At 63.5% G+C, this 15,880-nt stretch overlaps 1 protein-coding gene across 1 annotated transcript; it reads right to left on the reverse strand.

Annotated features, from left to right (window-relative positions):
• Positions 1-142: 142 nt before the first annotated feature.
• On the reverse strand, positions 143-13,622 carry GPAA1 (glycosylphosphatidylinositol anchor attachment 1). Its single transcript, XM_039525455.1, has 13 exons — positions 13,475-13,622; positions 12,513-12,613; positions 11,932-12,111; positions 11,340-11,451; positions 10,646-10,793; positions 9,390-9,491; positions 8,918-9,114; positions 8,394-8,590; positions 7,015-7,168; positions 6,572-6,667; positions 5,866-6,062; positions 2,645-2,815; positions 143-1,558 (listed from the first exon to the last, which is right to left on the reverse strand). Exons 2-13 carry the CDS (start codon positions 12,584-12,586, stop codon positions 1,315-1,317), a joined length of 1,872 nt encoding a protein of 623 aa, XP_039381389.1. The 5' UTR covers positions 12,587-12,613; positions 13,475-13,622; the 3' UTR covers positions 143-1,314.
• Positions 13,623-15,880: the final 2,258 nt, after the last annotated feature.

Here is a 15,880-nt window from a genome sequence, read left to right on the forward strand (position 1 = left end):
GGGGAGAAGTCCCCTCCCTCGCTTCATCTCTGCGGCAAGTTCTGGCTCCTGCACTCACAAACCTCCCCCTACCTGCCAGCACTTCCGGGGAGGGGCGGGGGGGGCGGAAGGCATCCTGTGGGGAGATGGGGCAATGCCCTTGAAAGCTCTGAACATGGCGGGGGGACCCGTACTCCCCAGCATGGAGCTCGTTCGCCGCAGGGATCCGTGTTCTATTCTGACCACCACAGCAGTGACTTCATGGGGGATGTTGATGTTGAATTGCACAGTGTGAAGAGGCTGCCTCCTAAACCTGACTTCACCCCCCGTGGGTCTCACTGCAGGGCCCTGCCTCCTCTGCTAACCCACAGTGCCCTGGTTGACTTCTCCACAACCCATAAGAACCCCCTCCCTGAACTGTCCTTCCAAGGCCTGCCTCTGCCATGCTGCTGCCAAGTGGCAGATGGGGAGAGCCAGCGTTGCTGTCCTAACCCCCCACCCCTCACTTGCAGCGTATCAGGAATTGGACTGCTCCCCCCGTTGCAGAGCAGCACCATTCCTAACCCATAAGCTCCCTGAGGCTGGATCATTCATTTCCCAGGTCAGGACCCAGCCCAAGGACGGAGGCCTGGGGGCACTGCCAGCACCGGCTATGAACCACCCCCACCACACTGGCCAAAGGCTTTTCTTGTTATTTTATTACAAAGATGAACACTTGCCTTTCCCACCCCTGTACATTCCCCCAGCCCAGTCCGGTGGGGGCCTGGCCCACCTGCATACAGAGGAGGAGTGTGCTAACCAGCGTGCCCCACCCCCCTCCTCTCCCAGTGCTAGGGGAGGCCTGCCCGGCCCATGCCTGAGGAAGAGCGGGGAGCACCCTCCGCTCCCCCACACACACAGACTCAAGGGGACCGGTGTCTGCAGTGGCATCCTGCCGTGCTGCCTCCTCCCAGCCATCTGCCCTCTGGCTGTGGGAACAAGCAGGCCCAAAGCATCCCTGCTCCCATGCAGGCAGCCCAGTGCTCTGTGCTCCCCTAAGGCAAAGGTCCCAGCGTGCAATGCCCAGGAACAGCTGAGTTCAGTGGAGCACAGGTAGCGGCCGGGCATCCCAGGCCCCGCTCCTGCTCTGGGACCATTACGGCTCCGCCTTCCCCAAGGAGGCCACTGAGCACAAGGAAGGGGGACTAACTCCTGCTGCAGGCCCCAGAACAGCCCAAGGCTCCAGCCTGGGGACATGGGATGGCTCCAGGGCAGGTCCCAGATCCTGGGATCCAGTGGCCAGGCGGGAGCCGCTCCCCACTCCCAGGAGATGTGGGGTGAGGCAGAGGGGCCCGGCTACTTCCAGAAGAGCACGTTCCAGAGCAGCAGCCAGCAGGGGTAGACGAAGAGGGCGATGAAGGGGAAGACGATGGAGCCGTAGAGGTAGTGGTCCAGCAGGCCCTCGGACACAGCCTGCAGGAAGAGCTGCCAGCACTCCAGCGCCGAGATGGGGTACTCGATCAGCTCCTGGTACAGGACGATGCTGAGCAGGAGGGTGACAGCTGGTGTGACCAGGACCAGCAGCACTGCATACAGATACCTGGGAGACAGACACAGGCAGGGATCAGAGTGGGGCAGCCTGGAGTGCACCAGCCAACAGGGCCGGGCTGAAAAGGGAAAAATCCCAGCACTCCTGCGCCGCTCCCTACAGCGCCCCCTGCTGGGAGAGGCTGGGGCTGGAGTGGCCAGGAGCTCCCCCTCAGCCAGCGCCCTGCCCCGCTCCCTACAGCGCCCCCTGCTGGGAGAGGCTGGGGCTGGAGTGGCCAGGAGCTCCCCCCCCAGCCAGCGCCCTGCGCTGCTCCCTACAGCGCCCCCTGCTCTGCTCCCTACAGCGCCCCCTGCTGGGAGAGGCTGGGGCCGGAGTGGCCAGGAGCTCCCCCCACAGCCAGTGCCCTGCGCTGCTCCCTACAGCGCCCCCTGCTGGGAGAGGCTGGGGCCGGAGTGGCCAGGAGCTCCCCCCACAGCCAGTGCCCTGCCCCGCTCCCTACAGCGCCCCCTGCTGGGAGAGGCTGGGGCCGGAGTGGCCAGGAGCTCCCCCCACAGCCAGTGCCCTGCCCCGCTCCCTACAGCGCCCCCTGCTGGGAGAGGCTGGGGCTGGAGTGGCCAGGAGCTCCCCCCCCAGCCAGCGCCCTGCGCTGCTCCCTACAGCGCCCCCTGCTCTGCTCCCTACAGCGCCCCCTGCTGGGAGAGGCTGGGGCCGGAGTGGCCAGGAGCTCCCCCCCAGCCAGCGCCCTGCGCTGCTCCCTACAGCGCCCCCTGCTGGGAGAGGCTGGGGCCGGAGTGGCCAGGAGCTCCCCCCACAGCCAGTGCCCTGCCCCGCTCCCTACAGCGCCCCCTGCTGGGAGAGGCTGTGGCAGAGGGATGACTAATGAACTTGATATTGTCTAATGAGACCCCTGTGGGCCTGGTCCCTGGTGGGGGAGGGGATTTCCAGCCCATCCCTTGCACTGGCTGTTGGCTCTCAAGGCACCCTGCCTGTACCCAAACAAGGATCCTGCCACCTGCAGAGCGAGCCCACCTAGGATGCGACTGGCCACGGAGCCCCTGCCACTCATGGGCAGGCCTGGCTCAGGTGACCTTGAGCTGCCTCACTGGATGCCACGGGAAATGCGCAGGTGCCACTTACTTGGGGCCTCTGGGCTGGATGATGGCTGCAACGGGCACCATGGTGATAGCCAGCAGGAAGCCCAGGGAGAAGTTAATGAGGGCGATGCAGCCCAGCAGCATGGCCAGGTACAGCAGGGAGAGAAGCTTCAGGCTCATCCAGCCGCGTTCACTCCCACAGCCAGTCAGCACCCTGCAGAGCAGAGAAATGGCTGTCAGGGCCCATGGACACCTGCCTAGCCCCGCTCTGGCCAGGGCTGAGAACCAGCAGAGAACCAATCACCATCACCATTTTCTATAGCGCCCTGTGTGACTAAGTGGGGCTGTTCTTTATGTTCCCTCTGAATATTGTGTGGGTGACTCAGTTCCTGGCCGACCCTCTGTCTCCTGGCAACTAATGGCTGGGCCCTTCCCCCCTGCAGGGGGATGCTAAAGGTGTGAGAGAACAAAGATCAGGTGATCTCCTGGCCGGGAAAGGAACTCAGCAGAGGAGGAGGGGCTGGAGGGGCTGTCAGTGGGAGCTGGCTGGGGATGGGAAGTGAGGGCAGACGTGCGGTCTGTCTCACTGCCCCCCAGAATGGACCCGGCTGAGGGGTCCCGTTCTCTGTATCTACAAGCTCTGTTTTAGCCCGTGTTCCTGTCATCGAATAAACCTCTGTGTTACCGGCTGGCTGAGAGTCACGTCTGACTACGCAGTGGGGTGGGCAGGACCCTCTGGCTTCCCCAGGACCCTGCCTGGGCGGACTCGCTGTGGGAAGCGCACGGAGGGGCAGAGGATGCTGAATGCTCCAAGGAGAGACCCAGGAGGTGAAGCCGTGGGAGCTTCTTGCCCTGCAGACAGGCTGCTCCGAGGGAGAGGAGACTCCCCAGAGTCCTGCCTGGCTTTGCGGGGAGCAGTTCCAGAGCATCGCCCGGGGACTCAGTGACACCCTGTGACAGTCTATGTTCACCCGTTTTACACAATTCTGTGGATTCTGTACAAAGCAGGCCTTGTGAGGTATGGTGAAAACTCAATGTGCTGATCATTATTGTCCCGGTAAAAGATGTGTGGCAACATTGTAGGTAAAGTTCACAGAATCATGGGACTGGAAGGGACTGCAAGAGGCCATCTAGTCCAGTCCCCTGCACTCCTGGCAGGACTGAGTATTATCTAGACCATCCCTGACAGGGGTTTGTCTAACCTGCTCTTAGGCCTTGTCTACACTAAAGGGAAAAGTCGATCTAAGCTATGCAATTTGAGTTATGTGAATAGCGTAACTCAAATCGATGTAGCTTATATCTACTTACTGCGGGGTGCACATTACATAACATCGACAAGAGACGCTCTCCCATCGACTCCCCTTACTCTTCTCGATTAGATGGAGTACAGGAGTCAACGGGAGAGCGATCGGCAGTCGATTTAATGGGTCTTCACTAGACCCGATAAATCAACCACTGATGCATTGACTGCCGCAGCGTTGATCCTCGGGTAAGTGTAGACAAGTCTTTAAAAATCTCCAATGACAGAGATTCCACACAATCTCCCTAGACAATTTATTCCAGTGCTTAACCACCCTGACAAGAAGTTTTTCTTAATGTCCAACATAAACCTCCCTTGCTGCAATTTAACAACCTTTTATGTTCTTGAAAACTGTTATGTCCCTCTTCAGTCTTGTCTTCTCTTCTCCAGACTAAACAAACCCATTTTTTTCAGTCTTCCCTCACAGGTCATGTTTTCTAGACCTTTAATCATTTTTATTATTATTCTTTGAACTTTCTCCCATTTGTCCACATCTTTCCTGAAATGTGACACCCAGAACGGGACACAATACTCCAGTTGAGCCCTAATCAGCAAGGAATAGAGCGGAAGAATTACTTTTTGTGTCTTGCTTACAATGCTCCTGGTAATACAGCCCAAAATGGTGTTTACTTTTTTTGCAACAGTGTTACACTGTTAACTCATATTTAGTTTGAGATCCACTATGACCCCCAGATCCCTTTCTGCAGCACTCCTTCCTACACAATCATTTATATAAAGTCCAATTATAAAATTCTGCTGTATGACATTGCTGAGACAAGCTCCAAATTTTAAAAGGCAGGCACAAACCAGTTCCTCAAAGATAAAAGGCCAACTGACGCCTCAGCCAGGTGTCGTCAAAATCCAATGGACTATCACCTGGCTTAGCGGCCATTCTTTGTTAGGAAAAGGTGTGAGCGAGAAATTTACATCGTGGCGCGCACACAGCTGGAAGCTCCCATCCCAGGGACTTTGCCACCTGGACCCCAGCTGGAGATGATTCTCAAAGAAGAGAATTGCTATAAGAAAGGTGAGCAAACTCCCCAGATTCTCTCTCCCTTCATCTCTATTCACAGCATCAACACTTGCAAGACAAAGGAAGCATCATTGGCCTGGAGACAGATCCTGGCTGTAAGACTGCTGGAACACATGGTGACAGAAACCCACAGCTTGCTAAATTAGATCTCTTACTTCTTTGTAATCAATTCTGACTTTTATCCCTCATTACTTGTAATCACTTAACATCTTTCTGTAGTTAATAACTTTGTGTTATTGTTTTATCTAAACCAGTGTGTGCTTGGACTGAAGGGTCTGGGGTAGTCCATCTGAGATCGCAGGATTTGTGCACATCATTTTCTATTAATGAAATGACGGACTTTCTATGCACTTGTGTTGTCTAGGAGTAAAGTGCTGGGCAGTACAAGACGCACATTTGTGCGGAAAGTCTGGAACTGGGAATGTGCTAGTGTGGTTCTGTTATATAATTCGGGAGTGGCTGGCTAGCGCACTCATGGAACTCAGCGGGGAGTGAGTTACACGCTGGAGGCTGCGTGGGCAGACCAGGAGTGACGGTGTAAAAGGCACTCCAGGTTAGAGAACTGGGGGGAGACAGATGTTCAGCAGTCCAGATTGTACCTGGGAGAATGTCATAGCGCCCCCTGCTGGGACAGGAGTAGATGGGAACGCCCCCACAGCCAGTGCCCTGCCCCGCTCCCCACAGCGCCCCCTGCTGGGAGAGTCCAGGCTTGGAGTAGCTGGGAGCTCCCCCCATTGCCTGTCCTCCTGCCCTGCTCCCCACAGCGCCCCCTGCTGGGGAGAGAGCTCTGCAGTCATCGTGCATGTGTATTAGGCGTGTTTGTGTTCCTATTGGCCCGCTGACTTCACCCCAGAGCACAACCTGCTGCTGGCCCTGGGTGAGTGACGGATCTTGTCACGTCTCTGCCTCGCCTCCTGGGACCCGCACGTACCTGTGTGTGTTGTGTGGCAGCGCCAGTCCAGCCACGTAGATGGCAATGACCGTCAGCACCACAGCCTCCGACTCCGAGACGGGGAAGTGCTGGGTGGCCACGTGCTGGCCCAGCACAGGCAGGAAGTAGAGGGTGAGGCCCGTGGCATGGCAGATCAGCAGAGGTGGCACCAGGGTGAGCAGGCCAGGACGCGACTCCTGCGGGGCAGGGAAGGGGGGAAGCTAAGCAGGGGCAGCTGAACCAGGGCCAGAGCCAACCCATCAGGCCTTACCCCTGGGGGAATCCCAGCTGCTGGGGGAAGGGGGACCCCAAATCTGCCTCCCTGTTCCAGGGAAAGGGCCTTGGGCAGCTTCAAGCCCAGCCTGAGCTCCTGGGGCTCCAAGGGGCGGGGGCTGCGCCGGGGAGGGTTACACAGCAGGGCGGCCCAGTGGGGTGGTTGCTTGGCTTGGGAGCTCCCTGCCCTGCCCCAGATGCCCAGGGAAGGTCCCCGGTCCCAATCCATGCAGGGTGATGAGGGTAAAGATTGGGAGGCGCTCGCATACTATGGTAGTAGGCACCACAGACGTTCCTTAGACGGCCAGGAACCTGCCGGGGGCCCCACTGAGAGACCCACGGCAGGGAGAGCCCATGGGGGAGGAAGGCAGTAGCTACCCTCGGGCCTGGAGAGCTCCAGGAGTGGCTGGGGCAGGGCCCTGCGACCCCTCACCTCGGCGGCAGCGTGGGCAGCACCCTGGTCTCCATCGCAGAGCTGCTCCTCCGGGCCCGCATCGCATTTACTCAGCTTCATCCACAGGTCAAGGGCGTGGGGCAGAGTCAAGGAAACCAACCACACAGCAGCCCTACCCACCAGGCCCCCTCACCGACTCCCACCCGGCCACAGGCAGATCCCCAGAGCCAGGCGCAGCCCCTGCTTCCCAGAGCGAGCTCCTCGCGGGGACCCAGGCTAGGGAGGGGTCCCCTTCGGCCAGCACGGGGAACGTGGCCCTTCCCCCCGTCAGGCAGGGCTGGGCAGTTCAGTGGCCTTGTGGAAAAACGCCGGCTCCTCCCCAACCTGGGTCTGAGCAGAGACTCCGCCTGCCCCCGGTCCTCCTAGGCCTGGCCCTGCTGCAGCCCAGAGCCCTCCCCTCGCAGCTGTGGCCCTGGGGATATCTTGAGGACGAGGATGAGGATGAGGAAGCCGAAGGCCGGCATGTAGACCCCGATGGAGACGAAGCGCGCGAGCGAGGGCAGCAGGTAGAAGAAGTAGGACTGGTGCAGGCGCTCCAGCAGGTTGTTCAGCTTGCGGAAGATCCCCTCCAGCGTCCTGCGGGGCAGGATCCTCAGCAGGGGCAGACGCTGGCACCGTCCTCGCCCGGGGGTGGCAGGAAGGGAGAACGGGGGGCACAGCCTCTCAGCCCCATCCCCCAGCCGGTCCCCCCACTGAGCTAGACAAGCATTCCCCTAGGCTCTGGCTCTGCCAAGAGCCCTCAAGTCCTGACCCGCAGCCCCCCCCGCCAGCCCATCCCTGGGCTCCCTCCATCCCCCAACTCAGCTGGTGCTCCTCAGTCCTGACCCGCAGCCCCCCCGCCAGCCCAACCCTGGGCTCCCTCCATCCCCCAGCTCAGCTGGTGCTCCTCAGTCCCGACCCGCAGCCCAATCCAGGGCTCCCTCCATCCCCCAGCTCAGCTGGTGCTCCTCAGTCCTGACACTGCAGCCCGCCCCCCTCCCCGCCAACCCAACCCTGGGCTCCCTCCATCCCCCAGCTCAGCTGGTGCTCCTCAGTCCTGACCCGCAGCCCCCTGCCAGCCAATCCCTGGGCTCCCTCCATTCCCCAGCTCAGCTGGTGCTCCACAGTCCTGACCCACAGCCCAATCCAGGGCTCCCTCCATCCCCAGCTCAGCTGGTGCTCCTCAGTCCTGACCCGCAGCCCCCCTGCCAGCCCAACCCTGGGCTCCCTCCATCCCCAGCTCAGCTGGTGCTCCTCAGTCCTGACCCGCAGCCCCCCTGCCAGCCCAACCCTGGCTCCCTCCATTCCCCAGCTCAGCTGGTGCTCCTCAGTCCTGACCCGCAGCCCAATCCAGGGCTCCCTCCATTCCCCAGCTCAGCTGGTGCTCCTCAGTCCCAACCCGCAGCCCAATCCAGGGCTCCCTCCATCCCCAGCTCAGCTGGTGCTCCTCAGTCCTGACCCGCAGCCCAATCCAGGGCTCCCTCCATCCCCCAGCTCAGCTGGTGCTCCTCAGTCCTGACCCGCAGCCCCCCCGCCAGCCCAACCCTGGGCTCCCTCCATCCCCACGTCAGCTGGTGCTCCTCAGTCCTGACCCGCAGCCCCCCTGCCAGCCCAACCCTGGCTCCCTCCATTCCCCAGCTCAGCTGGTGCTCCACAGTCCTGACCCACAGCCCAATCCAGGGCTCCCTCCATCCCCCAGCTCAGCTGGTGCTCCTCAGTCCCGACCCACAGCCCCCTGCCAGCCCAGTCCAACCCCTCCGGCCCGGCTCTCACATGCTGGGGGAGCAGGGGGCCCTGCCCTGCCCGCAGGGGCGTTACTCACTTGCCCACGGTGCCCATGTCGTACTTGTACTGCCGGAAGCTGTTGATGCCGCGCACGGTGATGGCCTCGATGTGGTAGCGCAGGAAGAGGCCGTGGTCGCCCTGGGGCCGGCCGGAGCCCTGCTTCAGCACCATGAGCAGCAGGGTCTGCAGGCTGTGCACGTAGGCCGGCAGCGTGTCCCAGTCCGTGCGCTGCAGCTGAAGGGCAGAGACATCAGGGCCTGCCCCCACCGACAGCTGGGGAGCCTGGCCGGGCCACGAGAGCCCCTTGGGCGGGACTGGGGGTGCAATCGGCAACCGCGGGGGAGGGGGCAGGTGGGGGACAGGAGAAACCAGCAGGGAGAGGAGTCTGGCTGGGAACGCTCCCTCCCTCCCTCCCCCCAATCTCACTGTGCCCTGGGTGGTGCTGCCCCCGCTTCCTTTGCCCTGATGGTGCCAGGCCTCCCGCCCCCCTCACCTTGCCCTGGATGGTGCCGCCCCCCCGCTCTCACCTTGCCCTGGATGGGGCCGCCCCCCCGCTCTCACCTTGCCCTGGATGGTGCACAGCAGCCCGTTCTTCTGGCAGAAGGCGTAGAAGAGGTTGACCAGGTCCAGGTTGGGCAGCTGCCCGTTCAGCCCCTCCACGGCCACATCGAAGCTGGTGATGACGTCGCTGCTCAGCTCCAGCGAGACAGCTGCCTGGATGGCTCCGGCCCGGCCCAGCATCCCCGAGGAGAGCACCTCTGCCGGCACAGCAGCACCTCAGACCAGGCAGCCCCCGTGCCCAGAACCCAGTTGGGGGGCGGGGGGAGAGCCCCAGCCGGCTCCCCGGCTTGGTAACAACCCCTCTGAGAGCAGCTGTGCCTGCTCAGTGAGCGTGTGGCTGCGACACGCCAGAGGGGCCTCCAGGGAGAGCCAGGTCTGTCCCCCACCCCCCCCCGGCCCAGCCTAGGCCCCTGCCTGTCCCCCAGCCCACCCCGAAGCCCCAGCCCTGCCCCCACAGCTCCACTGGCCTCACCGGTGACATTGACGTCGTGGTAGGCCTCCAGCCAGGCCTCCATGCCAATCAGGTCGTGCTCGTTCACCAGGAAGATGATGTCCTTGGCCCAGTAAATCTGACCTGCAAGCAGACGAGCACTGTCCGTGTCAGCGAAGGCCAGGCCGGCTGCCCCCGGGGAGCAGTACGCACCACCGCGGGGCCCGTGTCAGAGGACGCAGGGGGGAGTACAGCCGAGTCAGCCACACGGGGCGAGAGGCCCGAAGCCGCCCCAGGAGGAACCTGCCAGGTGCCTTCCCCGCTCGGCCCCCGGGGCTCTGTGAACAGGGCAGAGGCCTCCATGCGCTGCACACTGCACAGATACCAGGGGGAGGGGCTGAGACACGAGAGTCTGATCTGAACAGCCTGACAGCCCCAGGAACCCCCTCACCTGGCCGGGGGGCCTGATATAGGCCAGGGAACCCCCTCACTGGGCCGTGGGGGGCCCGATACAGCCCCAGGAACCCCCTCACCTGGCCGGGGGGCCTGATATGGGCCAGGGAACCCCCTCGCCGGGCCATGGGGGGCCCGATACAGCCCCAGGAATCCCCCCTCGCCAGGCCATGGGGGGCCCGATACAGCCCCAGGAACCCCCTCACCGGGCTGGGGGGCCTGATATGGGCCAGGGAACCCCCTCACCGGGCTGGGGGGCCCAATACAGCCCCAGGAACCCCCCTCACCAGGCCGGGGAGCCTGATATGGGCCAGGGAACTCCCTTGCCGGGTCACAGGGAGCCCGATACAGCCCCAGGAATCCCCCCTTGCTGGGCCATGGGGGGCCCGATACAGCCCCAGGAACCCCCCTCACCAGGCCGGGGGGCCTGATATGGGCCAGGGAACCCCCTCGCCAGGCCATGGGGGGCCCGATACAGCCCCAGGAACCCCCCTCACCAGGCCGGGGGGCCTGATATCGGCCAGGGAACGCCCTCGCCAGGCCATGGGGGGCCCGATACAGCCCCAGGAACCCCCTCACCTGGCCGGGGGGCCCGATACAGCCCCAGGAACCCCCTCACCGGGCCGGGGGGCCTGATATCGGCCAGGGAACGCCCTCGCTGGGCCGGGGGGCCAGATACAGCCCCAGGAACCCCACCGGACCCCTGGGATCACAAGACCCCCGTCACCCGAGCACAGAGGGGCCTGGCCCATGCACTGTTGAGCAGCAAGCCACTCTCAGGTGCACCTGCCCCAGCACCTCCCTGCCACTCCCACAGGCCCCACCCCAGGCCTGCACGCACTCACCCCGGAAGCAGGAAGCCAAGGCGAGCATGAGCCCCACGGCCTGGCTGTTGTGCTGCCCCGTACTGCAGGGCACGCTCAGGACCAAGGACTCGGTGCTGGCCGCACGTGGCGCCCGCAGGATCCCGTACACGTTCGTGCCCTTCACCATCTGCAGGGAGGGAACCAGGGCTCAGCGGGACCGAGCCCCACCCACAAAAGAAGGGGCGTCTTCCCACCCCAGAGCCAAACACAGCAGCCCGGTGTCTGCTGAGGAGGGACCCAGTCCGGGGAGGGCAGGGGGCTCAGGAGCACCAGCAGCTGGCAGCGGGATAGCAGGGGACTGCGGGTTGGGGTTGAGGGGCACCCTCAGAGCTGGGGCGGGGGGAGCCCAGCCCCGGGATAGCAGAGGCTGTGGGTGTGGAGCTGCATGCAGCCAACTTGCCCAGTGACCAGCCCTGGCCCCTCAAGTGCCGTCAGCCCCACGGTTTTGCTACCCCTTTTCCGTGAGCAGACCTCCTGGATCAGCACACAGGGTACGGAGCTGAGGAAGGGCCAGGATCCTCCGAGAAGCCCCAGAGCTCTGTGGGGATGTACCAGCCCATGGGGCGTAGGGGCCACATCTGTCCCCTTGCACCAACCCCCAGCCCAGAGGGGAAACTCCCCAGCTCTCAGTGCCTGCAGCTCCCAGGGACCGCGGTCCTGGCCAGGCACATACGTATCTTTCGCGCATCTCGTCAGGGAAGGGCAGAGTGCGGGAGAAGGGCTGCTTATAAACCTCCAGGCCCAGGTTCCACATGGTCTTCTCCAGCCAGGCCACGGGGATCCCCCTGGGAAAGGAGACAGGAAGAGTGAGGGCCGGAACGGGGCCCCCTCGCCTGGGGGGACAGGCAACGCTAGAGCCCAGCACGCATAGCAATCCCCAGATGGCCCTTCTCAGAGCCCAGGCCAGGCTCTATCCACCCACAGGCACGGACTCGCCCAGTGCCGCGTAGCACAGTGCCACTGCTCTGCCCTCCAGACTGCACAAGGAGGGCAAACCGCAGGGCCCTGCAAAGCCACCCCCTCCATTAGCACCTAGAGACTACAACTCCCAGCATGCACTTCACCTGCCTTGAGTACTGCATGCTGGGCGCTGGCAGGACACCCCTGGGTATTATAAAGGCAGCTGGCAACGCAGTCCCCTCATGTAGCCATGGGGGGCCACCCTTCCTCCCTGCTGGCCCAGGGCCCTCAGAGAAGCACTTGGCCTGTACCCTGGCCAGGGACTCCCCCAACTGCTGGCCCGGGGCAAGGGGGCTTGAACTCACCCCACCTTCTTCTTGTGGCCAGCGAACTCGCGGGCGTAGGAGAGCGCCCTCTCGCCGAACACGAACTGCTCCTCCACCATGGTGGAGCCCATGGCGTTCTCCGACATATATGAGCGCAGGGTGAAGGGCGGGGAGGCCAGGCCCAGGAACCAGCCCAGCCCAGCCAGGTAGCTGAGGATGCTGCAGACAGGAGACACAAGCGGGTGAAGACCACAGGCTGCTCCCCTCCCTACCCACTCCCTGCCCAGGCCCCATTACCCATGAGAGAAGGGGTCAGGTCTAACAGGGAGGTCCCAGAGCAGCACAGAAAGGGCGGATCTGTGCCCGTGGGGGCCACGGCTTTGACCCCCAGCTCTCCCCCCTTGGCACTGCCACTCAGGCAACGCTGGCTCGATGCCTGGCCCCCGACTCTGGGCTCCTAGGGCAGGGAGGGCTGGGTCCGGGCTCCGCAGGAGACGGTGCGCCACTCCCCCCCCCTCCCCCACTGATGGGTGGCCCCAGGGGAGAGACTAAGATGGAAGGAAGGAGAGCGCGGGGGGATGGGAGGAAACAGCCCCGGAAGTCAGGGGCCGCGTACTCACCAGAGTGGGGTGTTGAGGCGGAGGATGAGCCGGGACAGTGCCCGCCTGCGGTACGGGTCCGACAGGAGCCCCATGGCGGACGGCGGGGGCCCACGGGGTCACTGCAGAGAGAAGGGCCGCGTCTCCAGCTGACAGGGGCCTGGGAGCCCCATCCCGCAGGCACGGCCCCCACCCTGCCCCCTCCAGCCACAGAGGGGCGAGGGCGCAACGTGGCCAGCTGCCCTGCCTGGGCCAACCCCCTGCTCCGCGATCCCGACAGCCCCCCTGCCCCTCGCCTGACACACACGCAGGGAGCCCCCCGCCCCCCGGGACAGCCCGGCCCCCGCCCAGCCCCCACCCAGCCCCCAACCAGCCCCTCGCCTGACACCCACGCAGGAGCCCCCTGCCCCGGGACAGCCCGGCACCGCCCCACCCCAGCCCCCGCCCCTCGCCTGACACACACGCAGGAGCCCCCGCCCCAAGACAGCCCCCCATCCAGCCCCTGCCCCTCGCCTGACACACACGCACCCCACCCAGCCCCTCGCCTGACACACACGCAGGGAGCCCCCGCCCCCAAGACAGCCCGGCCCGGCCCCCACCCCATCCAGCCCCCTGCCCCACGCCTGACACACACGCAGGGAGCCCCCCCGCCCCCCGGGACAGCCCGGCCCCCGCCCAGCCCCCACCCACCCCCGCGCCGGACACCCACGCAAGGGGCCCCCCGCCCCCCAAGACAGCCCCGCCCCGCCCCCCCCATCCAGCCCCCTGCCCCTCGCCTGACACACGCAGGGAGCCCCGGGACAGGCCGGTTAACGCAGCGGGGTTGTCCTGGCGCGGGCCCGGCCCGTGACTCCGCGCGGCGGAGCCGGAGGCGGGTTTCCCCGCCGTGACAGCGGGGCCGGGCGGGGGGTCCCTGGGCTCTCACCGGGCCGGTCTCGGGGCCCCGTTCCCCGGGCTCCCCCCCGCCCCTGGCCCGCACCTACCCGGCCGGCGCGGGGGCTCCGGCCGCTCAATCCAGCCCAGAGCAATCGAGCTCCGAGCCGCCGATGGGACCCGCCCCGCTCGGGTGGCGGCTCTGCGGGCCGCGCCTTGCTCAGGACGGGACACCCGGGGGAGGGGGGGGCTGGCCGGGGGAGGGGCCCGCGCGGGGGCGGAGCCGCGTCAGCGCGTATGCAGATTTGTGAGAGAGCAGAGCATTGTGGGACGAGAGCAGGCTGCTGAGCAGGGCCCGAATTCGGCCCCCAGGGCCCGGCGTGGAGAAGGGTGGGGCCCGGGGCCACGTCGGGCAGCTCGCGGCACTGGGGGCCGGTGTGGGCGGGGTGCGGCCGGCCTCACCCTGGGTTCAGAGTGGGGGTCGAGGAGGGCAGCGGCGGCGGGGCTGAACCATTCGTATCTAGCTGGGAGGGGAGACACCGGGATCGGAACAGGGAGGGGGGGGGGTGAGAAGGGGGTTTTCCCCGGGTGAGGCTCAGCTATTGCATGGGGGGGCGGGGCTGAGCCCTGCAATGTCCCCAAATGCGCAAAGTTCCCCTGCAGAATTCGCGGGTGAGGGCTGCGTGCGCCCTGCCCTGGCGCTTGGGGGGGGGGGCGGGGGGTAAGAGAAGCCGCAGTGGGGGCTGGTTCAGGCTCCCGGTGTTTACCCACGTCAACCGGGGTCAGCCTGTGCGGGCTGCTGACTTCCTGGCGGCTTTCCTGCCCTTCCTGCGGGTTTGCATCTCCCCACTCTGCTTTGGGGGGCTTGGCCTCGGGCCTTCCCTTGCCCTAAGGGGCGCTGCCTGGCTGCTCTGCCTTTTCCCTGCTCGCAGCTTTTCGCCCCCATCCCTCTTCCTTGGGCTCTTCCTCCTCTGGCGGGAGGCCGGCCTGTCACAAACGCCTGTCCCACCCGGTCCCCTGTGCAGGCTCACCCCCTGCCCTGGGGCCGCTTTGGCTTTTGCTGCCTGTCCCTGTCTCTTGGGGGCAGCCCCGTCTGTGCTACGGAGACTAGGCTGGCACAACCCCGTGGTGGAGCAGGTCTTTCCGTCGCTGTAGGCCCACCCACCGCCTCCCCGAATGCCCTTAGCTACGCTGGGGGTTAGGGCGGGGTGGCCGTGTCGCCCAGGAGCGGGTTTCTCTTTTACACACCCCTGATGGACGGAGCTGTTTTGACTTAACTGTTCCGCACGCACCAACCCTCAGGCCTGGGCTGCACAGGGAACGTAGGTCGGCACAGCTACATCAGTCCGGGCCGTGGACGGAAGAATTCTCCCAATGGCCTCGCTCCCGCCTTTCAGGGAGGTGGATGGCCTGCGCCAACGAGAGAAACCCTCTCCAGGAGTGGTGCCCTTCCGTCTGGGGAGCCTATGCTGGTTAAAAAAAGAGAAATAGTTTAACTGCATTTCTCTGTGACAAGGTTGACTTGGAATTGCTTCCCTGTGTCTATTTATAGCACTTGTGTTCTGAAATCTTTAGGATTTTATTCATTTATGATGAAATCTTGCTGTAACTTTATTCTAATTTTGAATGATTAACTAGACATGAGCTTTTTGGTGTGTTATTGGAGGATTGTTTAAAAACCTGGGATTCCACTTTCTGCTGCCGTTCAATTACATTTCCTCTGAAAGCCCACTTAAAACCTCCACTTCCCATATAACTCGCTCAAACGTACAGCCCTCAGGCATACATAAGATACTTACACTCCATACCAGTCCAGTTCCTTGCTGTTTCCTGTCTAACCACCGCACACATATGGTATCCCCTCCCTACCTGGAGCTGATTGGAGATTGGTCCTGCTTTGTGCAGGGGGTTGGACTAGATACCTCCTGGGGCCGGGGCGGCTCTAGGCACCAGCAAAGCAAGCAGCTGCTTGGGGCAGCCCATTTGCAGGGGCAGCAGGGAGCTGAGAATCAACAAGGGGCCCTGGGAGCTGTAGTTCCTTGGTTAGCTCCCTACCTATAGAGCCAGCCCTGGAGCAGGGAAAGAACTACATTTCCCAGCATTCCCTTGGCCGCAACCAACAGGAAAGGGAGGGGGAGGGAGTACGGTAGCTGAAACCTCATGCTGCAGCTTGCTGTGAATGGAGAGCTCACTGCTAGAGCGGGTGGCGCTGTGAATGGGGAACGAGTGTGCCCAAGGAGTAGAAGGCTGTGGCCCAGAGATCCCCTTCCAACGACATCCTCAGACTGGCTTAGGGATACTGGTGTGTGACCTCACCTTGCAGCCCCCACAGAAGGAATTGGGTGGACTAAATGGACAGTGCCCCTCTCTATCTGAAGCCTGGCAAGGGAGGTATGTGGATCGCACTAGAATTTAAAATGAAAAGTAAGGGAGGGGAGGCTCTGGACCTGGGCAGCTTTAGAACAGAACCAGGCACATAGGCGGATTTCCCGTTCTGAGCCATGGAAGCAGAAATT

This window comes from Mauremys reevesii, linkage group 2, assembly GCF_016161935.1.
Source record: "Mauremys reevesii isolate NIE-2019 linkage group 2, ASM1616193v1, whole genome shotgun sequence".
NCBI classification, from domain to species: Eukaryota; Metazoa; Chordata; order Testudines; family Geoemydidae; genus Mauremys; species Mauremys reevesii.

What these genes read in the sequence shown, in the direction of transcription:
- GPAA1 (XM_039525455.1), bottom strand. Translation starts at nt 12,586, where the DNA reads ATGGGGCTCCTGTCGGACCCGTACCGCAGGCGGGCACTGTCCCGGCTC. An exon ending in TCCTCATCCTCGTCCTCAAG is followed by an intron (nt 6,668 to 7,014) that starts ATATCCCCAGGG and finishes ACTCTGCCCCAC; the next exon opens with GCCCTTGACCTGTGGATGAA. An exon ending in CTGCCACACAACACACACAG is followed by an intron (nt 2,816 to 5,865) that starts GTACGTGCGGGT and finishes TCTGCTCTGCAG; the next exon opens with GGTGCTGACTGGCTGTGGGA.